Source organism: Juglans regia, chromosome 9 (genome assembly GCF_001411555.2).
Source record: "Juglans regia cultivar Chandler chromosome 9, Walnut 2.0, whole genome shotgun sequence".
NCBI classification, from domain to species: Eukaryota; Viridiplantae; Streptophyta; class Magnoliopsida; order Fagales; family Juglandaceae; genus Juglans; species Juglans regia.
In genome coordinates, this window is record NC_049909.1 from 6173518 (window position 1) to 6186454 (window position 12937).

The following is a 12937-nucleotide window of genomic DNA, read 5'->3' on the forward strand; positions in this document are numbered from 1 at the left end:
AAGGTAGATAATCTGTGGACTCGTTTCTTTAAGGCAAAGTATGTTATATCCGGCCACATGGCATTAGTTACTACTTCTCACATAGACTCTCGGTTTTGGAAGTCAGTCTTAAAGGTTTTTCTAGAGGTGTATGAGAATGTATATGTAAAGATTAGAGACGGAAATGCCTCCTTCTGGTTTGATAAGTGGTTGAGCAATGGTACCCTTGTTGAGATCACTAGCACAATCTATCAACCTGAGCTAAAGGTCCAAAAATGTTGGGCATCGGGGAGATGGGATGCCAACTTTCTAGAAGAGTTGGTTGGGGTAGCAAAAATGAATGAGATTTTGATGTCGAGTTCAAAGCAGAGAGTGGGGCCTGACGTTTTTGTTTGGAAACCTTCTATTAATGGAAATTTCTCAATAGCCTCGACATGGGAGGTAATAAGAGTTAAAGGGGTGTATAGTGGTCGTGGATGGAGTGGGTATGGCACAAACTGCTGCCTAAGAGAGGGTGTGCAATCTGGGAATTTCTATAGTTTCAAGGTGCAATTGCTGCGTGAATAAAACAGAGGAGACCTTGCAAGTATAGTTTCAAGGTGCAATTGCTGAGCACGGGGTCAATTGCAAGTATGGTATGGAAGAGAGTAGCGTCGATGTTTGGGATTATGAATGTGGATGCAGAGCCCTAGAGGGTGAAGATCAGCAGGTGGTTCAGAGTTGCAAAAAAATATACACAGAAGGGAACGATAATTGGTTTATTGCCTGTTGTTATTTCTTGGAGACTCTGGCTTCGGCGTTGTAAATTGCAGATGGAAGATAAGCAAGAATCGAGAGAGGCAATTTGGTTAGCTGTGCGATGTTGGCTGGCAAAAATTGCAGATGGTGTGAAGGGTGCACTGCCCTATTTAGATAATAAAATATTGGAAGAGCTACAGGTGAATACAATCAAGTCGAAGGTTAAAATTCCTCGCAAAGTGAGTTGGGAAAAGCCTCCTGAAGGTTGGTTGAAGCTAAATATCGATGGATCTTGTAGAGGGAATCTAGGTTCTTGTAGTGGTGGAGGTATCATCCATGATTCAACTGGTAATATGAAGGCTGCTTTCTCTGAAAATTTTGAACCGGGTACTAATAATAGAGCGGAGTTGAGGGCTATTATTAGTAGCGTTCGGCTTTGTAAAGAATTGAGATATCAGAATATTTGTATTGAAAGTGATTCGGAGTTGGTGGTGGGTTGGCTCATTTCAGGTGTTTGTACCGTTTGGTACTTATGGGATTTTTGGGAATGATTACAGGAGGAGGTAAACAGCCTTTGTGTCTCTATAAAGTACAAATTTAGAGAAGAGAATCAAGTGGCAGATTTTCTGGCTCGTCAAAGAGAGGGAGGCAACACGAAGAGATATCTTACAGGTGATGAAATGCCTAGTAAAATGAGAGGACTTATTCGTATGGATAAGATCAGGATTCCAAGTCTGTGGCTGTAATTAAAGTATTCCTTATGGGATTGGTTCGGTTTGATTTTGTTTTGGATATTATATAATTATACTAGATTGGTTGGTTTTCGTTTTAATAGTTTTGTTGCCTGGAGGGTTGCTAAAGGATATTTGTAAAGGCCTTGAATTGTGATTTAGACATATTCATTCAACATAAGTAAGAGTTTTAATAAAAGTGAGAGGCGTCACTTGCATACCTGTAACCTTCTCCCTTCGATTAAAACAAAATTTTATATTGAACTCTGCGTTTTTAGTATAGAAGCTAGGGGGCTTTTGGTCTTTTACGCAATATTTTGTTAGGGAAAGGGAACACGAGTATTTAGTGGGGAAAAAGTGAGGTGCAGAATTCGAGAAATTGTCAGATCCTTTTTGAACGTGTATGGAGGTTAGGGTACCTCGAATCATCCAAAGTCGCAGCAGCGCATGCAGAATCTGAACACGTATAACTTAATAAATGTCGATTTCTGATTATTGATTACAATGTAAAAGACAAAAATCAGTAGCATTTAAGAGGGGGAGGGAGACGTTGGTTGCCAAGAAAATACGTACCCAGCTTGCTAGCTAGCTAGCTACCTACATTATTAATTCAAACGACTGGTAATTTCTTTGACAGTTAGTAACTCCCCGTATTAATGATATCATGCCAATAATTCGTCTCATTTCTTGCACGTTCCTCGACAGCATTACTTGATCCACTTCCAGTACTGCCTGCAATCAAGCTGTTTGCAGATAAAATATAGTTGCCCAAATTATTAAAAACACCATCATGATCATGATGATGCTGACGATCTCCAACGTCCCCAGTAGCCAGATTCATCTTGTGGAGCTGCATGGTTGATATTTCATTGAATTCATTTGAGTACGTTTGATGATCCCTTGCGTTGATTTCCAAGAAACCTAATGCAGATACCCCAGAGGCAATATCAGAATTGCCACCCATGCCAAGACCAAAAACAGAACCAGAATCGACGCCACCATGATGATCATTTCCTGCAGCTAGCATCGACTCTAACATCACGCTTTCCCATACTTTCAAAACGTCAAGGCAACGTGGGGGTGCGAGTTTACTGGTGGTTGTTTCATTGAGTAGCATGCCCGAGGCTGCAGCAGATGATCTTCCTGAAGAAAAGCCTGGCGGCAGATCGTATAATTGGTAGCATAACTGTGACTCTCTGACTAGTCTTTCTTCGGCCTCAAGCCGAGTGTTCTCCCACTGAGCCATGTGGCTAAGATTGGATGCGCTTTTGGGGTCACCATTTGCAGACTCAAGAACGGTGCCTTTTGGCTTGTGAGTAACTGGATCGATGCCCATCATGGCCAACCTTTTCTTAAGATGTGTGTTCCAGTAATTCTTGATCTCGTTGTCAGTTCTCTTTGGCAAGTGTGTGGCTATAGCGGACCATCTGGAGGGAAAAAAAAAATGCCTGAAGTTAATACAATATGTATATATATATATATATTTAGCCTAAGATATTCGATCCATAATATTATTCAAACTATGTATGTATTGCAATATCATGTAATCATCATTTGCGTAATGGTGCCTTACAACCAATGATCAGCATCATTTTGTGTCTACAATATTATTCCTTTTAATTTTACTCGATTCATATGTATTTACAGAATCCTAAAGATTTCTGGGTAGAAGGAAATTAAAAAGGCATTCTGAAATTCATGTTTTTATTTATTTTATTTTATTTTTGTCCTTGCTCGGAAGAAAAATGAAATATGGCGTTTCAGAGTTTGATTAATGAAACTTTTACTGAAAATACAACGCAGTCTGGTTTGTAAGTCGAAATAAGCTGCATACTTACATCCACGTATCATAATAAATATGGAGCTCAAAAGCTTAGATTAAGTACTAGACTACACAAAAAGAAATGGCAGAATAAATAAGATCCACGAAATAATCGACAAACTAATTAAACTGCGTAAATTTATTATTGTAGCTAGGATAATACCATAAAATGCTTTTTCTATATAATCTAAACTGCAGAGGTTTAAGGTCCGGTTTCAGTGATTACCTGCTGCCAAGAAGTGCATGAAGTTGAATGATGGTTCGGTCTTCAAGTAAACTGAACTGCCCCCTCTTAATATCAGGTCTGAGGTAATTATTCCATCTCAGTCTGCAGCTCTTCCCACATCTTTGAAGACCTACAGATCAGAAACAGCCAATTAATTAAGAACAATGATCACCATTTTATTTTAAAGGAATTAATTAAGAAAATTTAAATTTAAAGCACCATATATAGGAAATCAAATGCATATATATAATATATATAGAATTTTCGCATAAATTTTTGTGCCGCACCCGAAGCTAGCTAAAACCATGTAGACAAAACAAAACAAAACTTAACCTGCTTTTCGTGGCAAACAAAGCCAGCTTCCACAGCCATAATGTTGAATATAGGCTAAGAGTTTCTGGTCTTCTTCCGGTGTCCATGGACCTCGGTTCATCCCATCGGCGTTGCAGCATGGAGTCCTTCCCATTCTAGTGTTAAAAGCAAGCAGAAGAAAATACGGCTTGGAATATTGAAGCTCTTTCAGCTGAAATGATTTGTAAGAACAGTAAGTAGACAGGAAGGGATATGAAGCTGATAGATAGTGAATAAACGTATGGAAAGTGTGTATATATATATATATATATATATAGAGAGAGAGAGAGAGAGAGAGAGGTGTCTCAGCCAGAGCTTAGAGCATTTAGTACGGGACAAAGTAATGGCCATTTCATTGTATATTAAAGTTTGTCAATTTGATTGAAAAAAAAAGGTTATATCGATTCATGAGCGAGGAGATCGGATATTACTGTTTATGGGTGTCGAAACAAAATGATATTAAATGTATGGGGTCCTGATCAATGTGTTTTGGTACAGATTTTATTACCGCATTTAGGCTGTTATTATTGTGTTTGCCTTCGGTACTACAAAATCTAATAATGGTAGGCCTATAAATTATATGAAATACACAGGATACCTACAGCTTCTTCAGACTCATAAATCAAGCGAAATAATAGCAAGATGCATGAGTGAGCTGCAGTTGGGCGAGTTGGTCTAAATGCGGGCAGAGAATGAGATACCCCGTTTATAATTTTCAGTTGTTGAGTCGCAATTTAGATCTTCATTAGGTACCTCTAAGTTGTGCCCTAACTAGGTTCATCAGTTTAATCTTTTGCATTGAAATTTGTGTATTTGATCCTAGCTTTATGTTTGTTGATATTGGGGTACATGTCCTATGCTAGTTTTATTATCTTTCTGTAAATAATAATTTCCAGTATATTCATCCTGAAATTCAAATATCAGAAAATAGAATTTATGACCGCAAGTGTACATACATTAAGGAAAGAGAAATGATAGTTGCAGTCGTAAGTGCACAAGCGCTGTAACGCCCCGACCCCGAGGGTTCGAAAAGTTAACTCATATAACCTGATAATCAACTCCAACAATCTTAATGTATTTCCAAGTCCAAGAATATATGCTTCCAAAACTCCAAATCCAACATAAATACTTCAAATTAATAAACCATACATACTCACATATCAAATCCTCAATTCAACAATCCAAATAAAAATATCAAATCTTCTTCAGATCCCAAATAACAAACTAAAAATAAAATAAAATAAACATAAGTCTCCATAAACCGTCTAAATCAATAGATTTCAACTTAATAAATACATAGCATCCAACAGCAATACTAATACCGCGATATACCCAATATCTATTCACAGATAATCTTGTTCACAACCTCTAATACTGATCCTTAGCTGAACCATCAATGTCATCTGAAAATATTATGAAGATTAAGGAGTGAGTTATCAACAACTCAGCAAACAGAGAGCATATACTAACATGTAAACATGAACATTTATAACGTTCAATAAGCAAATAAAATATTTACTCTTGAATGTATAAAAAAACTTGGCACAAAAACACTAGAGCGAAATTTTAGAAAAACAAATTTGTTCCCCAAAAAGAAAAAAAATTCATTGGCATTTCCAAACTAAAACATTATAAACATATCATCTCTTAGCAACACATCGGGACAAATATCATGTTTAACCCTCGTGGTAGGGTTATAAACCACCATTATACCCATGGCTGGGCCGTATACCATGTTTCACCCCCTTGGTAGGGTTATAAACTACCATTATATCCGTGGCTGGGACGTATACCATGTTTTACCCCCGTGGTAGGGTTATAAACCACCATTATACCTGTAGCTGGGTCTTAACGGAAACAGAATGGAATATCATCGGAATCAAATCACGTTCAGATCATATAGAATCATAACTTCATGCCAAAGTTTTTAGATGACACATCATATAAAAACAAAGTACTGAATAGTTTCAAATTATTTCACATGTTCGAAATAAACAGAATTAAAGTATTTTCACTTATTCATAACAAAAACTTTTAGATTTCTCATATTCGCTCATTTGCATAGTTCAGAAACAAAATGTATAAAATTGGCTCATGTCTACACCAATCATGACAGAAAATACTTTCTCTGATATAGAATTTATGCAAATGCAGAATAAACATCTGAGGTTGTTTTCAAATTTCTTTCAAAAATAAACATGCTTATTTCAAAGACAACCTCATTTCATTTCTTTTATGTAAAACTAGTATATGAACCCCGCTTACCTGACTTCCGTGTATTATCAACACCTTGAGTCGGAACTCTAGTAGTGACACCACCTAAACAAAACATATACCCAACATTTAATAAACCAGTCTAGTAAGCTACTATTTATTGAGTAATAAACCAAAACAGTCCCTTCTTAACTCAATAACTATCATAACATTAAACCCGAACAGTACCCTCCTCTATTCATTTACATTTAAACCCCAAAACAACTACCTTTTATTAACACCAAACCAACCACAATTATTTCCAAAACCAACAACAGCAACTCCAATGATTAAAACATAACACAAACCATACTTCACCTCCAACCTTCAAATAAAAATTTCAGCGCAAGCATCATATATTTTAATCATTCAAAAATTCAAGACTTGGGTACCTGCGCCACTCATAAAAAAAAAAATACCCAATACAACTAGCTCAAAACACCCATAAATTTACACTAAACAGTCTCAATTAATAGCCCAAAACAATCTCACAAAGCCATCCAAACAATTATACTCCTCAACTTCAAGAATTCCATCACACTCAACCACAATCCAACATATAAAATACCAAAATAGCACAATTTAACATAGTTAACAAATTGCCAAAAGTTTACTGCAGTAGTGCAAACTTTGATCAACACCCCAATCAAATCAGTAACCCTACTACATTTCACAGTCCAACCCTAATATTCAAAAACTACCAAAAGCTTCAGGAAAACTTACCCAAAAGAGTCACAAAAATTCAAACCACTTCGAATGGGTGCAACCCCCTGTAATCTAAGCCAAAAATTCACTGAAGTCTCTAGTGAAAGAGATAGTGGTCTACGCAAAGAAGAATGGAGGGGTCTGAATGTGTACACAGCAAACCCAAAACAGAGTGGGTGTGTGCATGAAAAACAACCAAAGAAAAATAGAGCAAAAGTGGGTCTGAGCGTGTACCAACAGAGGAAAAAAAAAGGTGAATGAGAGAATAAAGCATAAGAGAGAAGAGTTACCGGCAGAAGTGCGAAATCGCGTGGAGGAGGTCGACGAAGAAATGCTTTACAAAAAAAAATAAAAGCAGGGGTTCAACATGCGGTTATGGGGAGGGAGAGATTGAGAGACAAGCCGATTGAGAGAGTGTCTGCTGAAAAGTGAGGATTTTTGGATGAGAGAAGGGATACAAGTAACTGCAAGATCATGGGTTTAGGTGCACGGTTTGGAGGGATAAGTGAAATCTGCAGCGCAAAGGAGAAAACCCACGAAGAAGAAAAACAGTGCAGCAGAAAAGGGGGGAAAAAAAACTCCCCCAAACGACACCGTTCAAGCCTCCTTTCAAGTGATCATCAGTAGTGGGCCGGGCTTCGTGAAAAGATGAGCTTCAACTGGAAACTGGGCTTAGAGCCCGAGCGTTACAATCGCCATGTAATCATACACTTCGAAAAAATTAAATAAATATGAGACCCACATAGAAAAAATTAATTTTTTAATAGTGGACACCTCTTTTTCAAATAGTCTGAATGGTACTTACTCACACCACGACTCTATGTAGCATTACTCAAATTTTATAAAATTTGAAACATTACACAACTCCATGAGCTGTAAGAATTTATGTCTATACAGAAAAAAATTACCGGACTAGGTCGGTTAAGGAAACAGTCATCCTTGTTCAAAAAATGTACGAAAATTTGATTTTCGATATGGTCTCGGGCAGGGTTTTCTCGTTTGAGATCTGACCGGACCGACCAACATTACTATATAAATTTTGAAATAATTTTTTATAAGATATTTTATAATTTTTAAGTTGTTATATATATAAACTGAAAGCAAGTAATTACGTAATTTTTTTTTCTATTGAGATAGTACTTAGGAGTGTGAGAATAAGAGACAGTCTACACCATTAGTCTCAGATGTATATTTATAATTTTACGGCTCAATAAAATGATTTTCATTTTCTCGATAACAAAAACTGTTCGAAATGCGTTTTGATTTATTCAAGACACTTAGAATTGAAATTCAGAAAAGATTAATGAAGTGTACTCCTACTTTCGTATGATTATTTAGGATTTTATTGTGCAAATTTACTTTCACCCTTTTCAGAATGAATAATAACTTCTGTATTAGCGCCATGTGGCATGCAGTCCAGTCATTTTATCACAATGTGGAATGTCCAAATCAGTCCTGAGAAGTTTCGTTTTAACACTTGGCTAGATCTTAGCCACACTTGGTGAATAGTATAGGACACTTGGCACCAAGAGGAAGCATGAGATGAAAATGTAAAGGAAAGAAAGGAAAATCAAGCATTGTAATCATGTCACCTAAGCCAAACACTATTACATCCAACCATTTATTTTTGTATCAAACCAAAGAGGGTTTCAACCCTAGTGAAACTCCAAATATTTGGAATCCAACTGAAACATCAAATACCTTGTAAAAACCGAAATCCTAAATGGTTTCTCAAATCATAAATGAAGCTGGTTTTAGCTAAGTGTTTAATTATTTGATTAATTCACTTTCACATGCTATTAACCATTTAAACTCATGTCATTACATTCTTATCCATTCTTTTATATCATAGTATTTTCATTGGGTCAGGAAAACTATATTTGTACTTATTAGAAACTTAAACCGCAAATGAGGTACAATCAATTTAGGCCACCGAAAAGCTCTACCTATGCATGGCTTCTTAAGGAAGTTTTACCAAATGCTATGATTGTACTTTCACTACCCATGTCAGCCATAAATAGTGGTTGATGGGAAGGTAATCAACCACCTCACTACCACCCCATCACACTACAGCTTCAAGGCACAAAACCATGTTCTGTAACCCATGGTTTTGGGCATGGTTTTGGCTAATAACCAATCTCGAAAAAGTCACTCTCACATCCCCTCTGAGTCCCTCTAGCAGTATATTAGTCATCCATGACTTGTTCCATAAGTTTTTGTCACTTTTGAAACACTTTCTTGGAGAGAACTCAAGGAGAAACTTCAGATAACTTTTCTGGCCTTCTTGCTTGAGTTTTTCGAAACGTTTGTTTGTAGATTCTCATGCAACTCTCTTATCCTAACTTGTTCTTATTTGAGTCTAGTTTGAATTGGTTTGTTTTTTGTGATTGTTTATGTAGTTTTGATTAGTGAAAAGTTTGTTTAAGCATGCAAAGGTCATATTGGATGATAATCTGGATAGTGTGTGATTCTTTAATTTTTTGATGATGTTCTTGGCAAGATCTTGATCCAATCTTTTATGGTGTAGATTTAACATATTAATATGCAAGTTAGATTTATATTTGTTGCATATTGAGAGTTTTACTAAGAGTTTTGCATGATATGAGAAAGTTGAAACTGGAGGTACAAAAATAGTTTCTGTTTTGAGTAAGCTTGGATCTTTTATTATTAAAGCATGCTCTATATGGTCTTGAAATTTATATACGTTGTTCATAAGACTTTGATCTATGTTTTAGAAAGTTATTTTGAAGATTTATGGTTGTGATCTTGAGGGAATGAACTTTTATGCTTGTTAAGGTCCGGTTGAAACACAAACTTGAGGTTCATATGTTGTGTTGTGTTTCTATGCAATTTTTGTCATTTCATCTTGGGTTTAATGCTCAGATTAATTTAATTACTTCAATTTGAAGCATATGATGCCGTTTGTTGATTGCTTACTTCATGGACAAAGTTAGATCTAGTTGTTTGATCAAAGACCAAAACATGTGGTACTCGGTTTTGGAGAAAATGTGCAAACCAATTGTATTGGTTGACATTTTGGGCTATTTGTGATCTTTGAATTATTTATTTAAGCATGCTATTTCTTTGGATTGATTTGTGATTTTGTTAAGAATATTTTTTTAAACTTTTAGAGTTCTTGGAGTAGATTTGTAAAAAACGTAGCCTAAGAATATCAAAAGATTGTTTTTTGTGGTCAAAAGACTTGATGTTTTGGCATGAAGGAAATTATGGTTTTTATGATTTGTGATTTTTTAATGTCCTAGCATGATTTTAAAGCATAGGATATGATTTTTTTTTTTTTTTTTACGTTGCATGGTGCGGTTTTAGCATGAAAGTTAGAGTTTGAAAGAATTGCAACAAAAATCAAGGATTTTAGCCTTAGTGTGTTTTGGTCTATGCTTGGTTCTTGTAGATGTGTTGTGCTTTAAAAACTTTCTAATTTTATATCTGGATTTAGGATAAAATCTACATGAGGAATGTAGATTTTGGTGAGTATTGGAGTTATGATGTGAAATCCTTAACTTAGGACTACAATAGTCATTTTTCTACGTGTGTATGGTAGTTAGAAACCATCATTCATATTGCTTAGATTTTATATGTATATGTTAAGTTATATTATACCATGTTTTGTCTTCAAGCACAAAATCATTTGTTACATGTTATGTTAAATCATGCCATGCTTTATTTTCAAGTATGAAATTATTTGTTACAAGTCATGTTACATAATGTCATGTTTAACTATTGCACGCCATCTTATGTCATGTTGTTAGTCATGTTCATATGTCATGTCATGCCATGTTATTTTTCATTTCATTTCACGTCACATCATGTCATGAGTAGGGAGTTCATCACAAAAAGTTGTTTTTCCAATCTATTGAGTCTTTTATGTTTATCACTATTCCACATGCTAGGATTGGACAATATCCTATTGGAACTCAATTGTTCACTCTAGAGTGTCTAAACTGGTGTGAAATTCCCTTGGTTGATAAAGTACAGTCAACATGCTTCGAATGGGGCCTAGGTAACTAGTCCCCAGAGCGAAGTCAGGCACCAATGCTAATGGTGCCAAACTACAGTTCAATTTCATGTTATACACACTCGTGTAGGTGTAGATACCTGTCACAGGATGTGTATATTATGTACTCGCAGTGGGTGCAGATACCCATAGTGTGATGCGTATGTTAACGTACTCAAAGCTGGTACCAATACCTGTGATATGATACAGTATCAACAGGGGCATACAGCTCAAGCGGACCTGTATAGCATCCACAATTCATGTTTAATTAAGAAGTTATTATGGAACAAGATTCCAAGTTCATGTTCAATTTCAAGTTCAGCTCACGTTATGTTATTCCAAGTTCGGTTGCAGCCCTTGTCAGTTGAGGTCATATCAGCTCATGTCATGTGAATTACCAAGTCACGTTATGTTCGCGCATGTTCACATTGGCATTCATGTTTTACTATCATGCATGCATTTATATACTGCTAGTTAAAGTTATTTGTTAACTTGTTGAGATTTGTAATTAAATCTCACTCGGTAGTCCCAACTACCATTCCTCCAGAAATGGTAGATCATATGTCAGGATAAAGAGATGCAACAGAGGGATGACTGGACGAGGTCAATTAGGTGACAACGCAACGACGCGGAGTTTATCGCTTTGATGCTCCTTTTTATTGATATTTGTTTGGCTTCCATGGCCAAGTTGCATGAGGTACTCGAAGGACTAGTCTAGTAAGTATATTAGTCTTTGCATGTACTTAAGGAGCGTTGTCTCCAATACTCATCATGTTACAGATCTTTTGGACAAAAACTGTAACTTTTGAGCATCTGTTTGTGGAGTTTATGAAGTTTGTTTATGTTTTTGGGATATATTACTTCTCGTACGTAGTATTGCTCAAAGAAAAAAATTTATTTGTCGTAAATATTGCATATTGTTAGATGCATGCTAGGTGCATTGCATTTTTGTGGTGCCAACAGCCCCCCGCTTTCCTCAGGGTTACATACCCCTCATACATGACAGATAAGACGCAGTGCACCTATGTATACTAGCAGAAAGCAATAAATTGTAGTGGAATAAGTCATTTAAATGTTGCACCAGAATAAACTAATATCTCAACTTCTTCATTCATAGCTTTAAATCACACTTCTTAGTAATGGAGTATCAAGCTCTTTGTTTACACTTTAACATAACAAGTACTATCTAAAAATACCTTAACAAAGAAATCATTAAAGCATTTTTCTAATCTCAGCTATCTCCAAGTAGGTCATGACTAGATCTGTTCTTTCCTCAGGGTTGAGCTCATCATTTGCCTTTATCATTATATACAAATATTAACTGAGGTAGGTTGAGGGTCTACTTACTAGCTTTTCCTAACTTACAAAGAGTATGTCGAAAATTTTGAAGAGGAGGCTATGTTTGTAATGTTCTAACCAACAACTCTCGATTTTCACCTTTGTAGTGTGTTAGGCTCTTGATTCGAATGTGGTGTAGCTAGAGTTTTGGGTGTGTACAAGAAAGGAAAGGAAAAGAAAAGAATAGGGTGAGAATTTCGTGTAAAGCCTCAAATCAGAACATGAAAGGGTGTTTTGATACTAAAAATAGCTCAACTCTCTTTCTTCTTGCTTCAACTTTATTGCCAAGTCGATGGTCTTAGATTTTTGGCTATTGCATGTTGTACAAGTGGCATATGGAAGGTAAGCTTGTTGGACAAGTGGCATAGATGATGCATGTGGGACAAGTGGTGCCTTCGCTGATGCACATAGGACAAGTGGTGTCTTTGCTGATGCATATAGGACCAGTGGTGCACTAGCTTATGCATGTGGGACAAGTGGTGCACTAGCTTATGCATGTGGCACAAGTGGTGCCTTTGTTAGGCTATAGAGAACACAAAAGTATTCTTGAAAAGAATAATCTTGCCAAGTGGCGTGGCACTTTGTCAAAATTCAAAATCCTAAGAGGCTCCTTGGACATGCTCCCCCATTTGGTCCAGATTCAACGAATCTCTTGGACAAAATTGTCATTTGATAAAATCCTAACCCTAGGCTTGAACCTTGTAGACTTGCGCATGCTTGCCAAGTGGCAAAAGGCATGTAAGATGTGGGTGCGTTTTCCCCATGCGTCCTTCCATTTC

The 12937-nt window shown here is 36.4% G+C and overlaps 1 protein-coding gene across 1 annotated transcript; it reads right to left on the minus strand.

Annotated features, from left to right (window-relative positions):
- Positions 1–1939: 1939 nt before the first annotated feature.
- Positions 1940–4069, minus strand: LOC109015424 (transcription factor MYB106-like). Its single transcript, XM_035694216.1, has 3 exons — positions 3830–4069; positions 3497–3626; positions 1940–2875 (listed from the first exon to the last, which is right to left on the minus strand). The coding sequence occupies exons 1-3, from the start codon at positions 3960–3962 to the stop codon at positions 2086–2088; spliced, it is 1053 nt and encodes a 350-aa protein (XP_035550109.1). The 5' UTR covers positions 3963–4069; the 3' UTR covers positions 1940–2085.
- Between the last annotated feature and the right edge of the window lie 8868 nt (positions 4070–12937).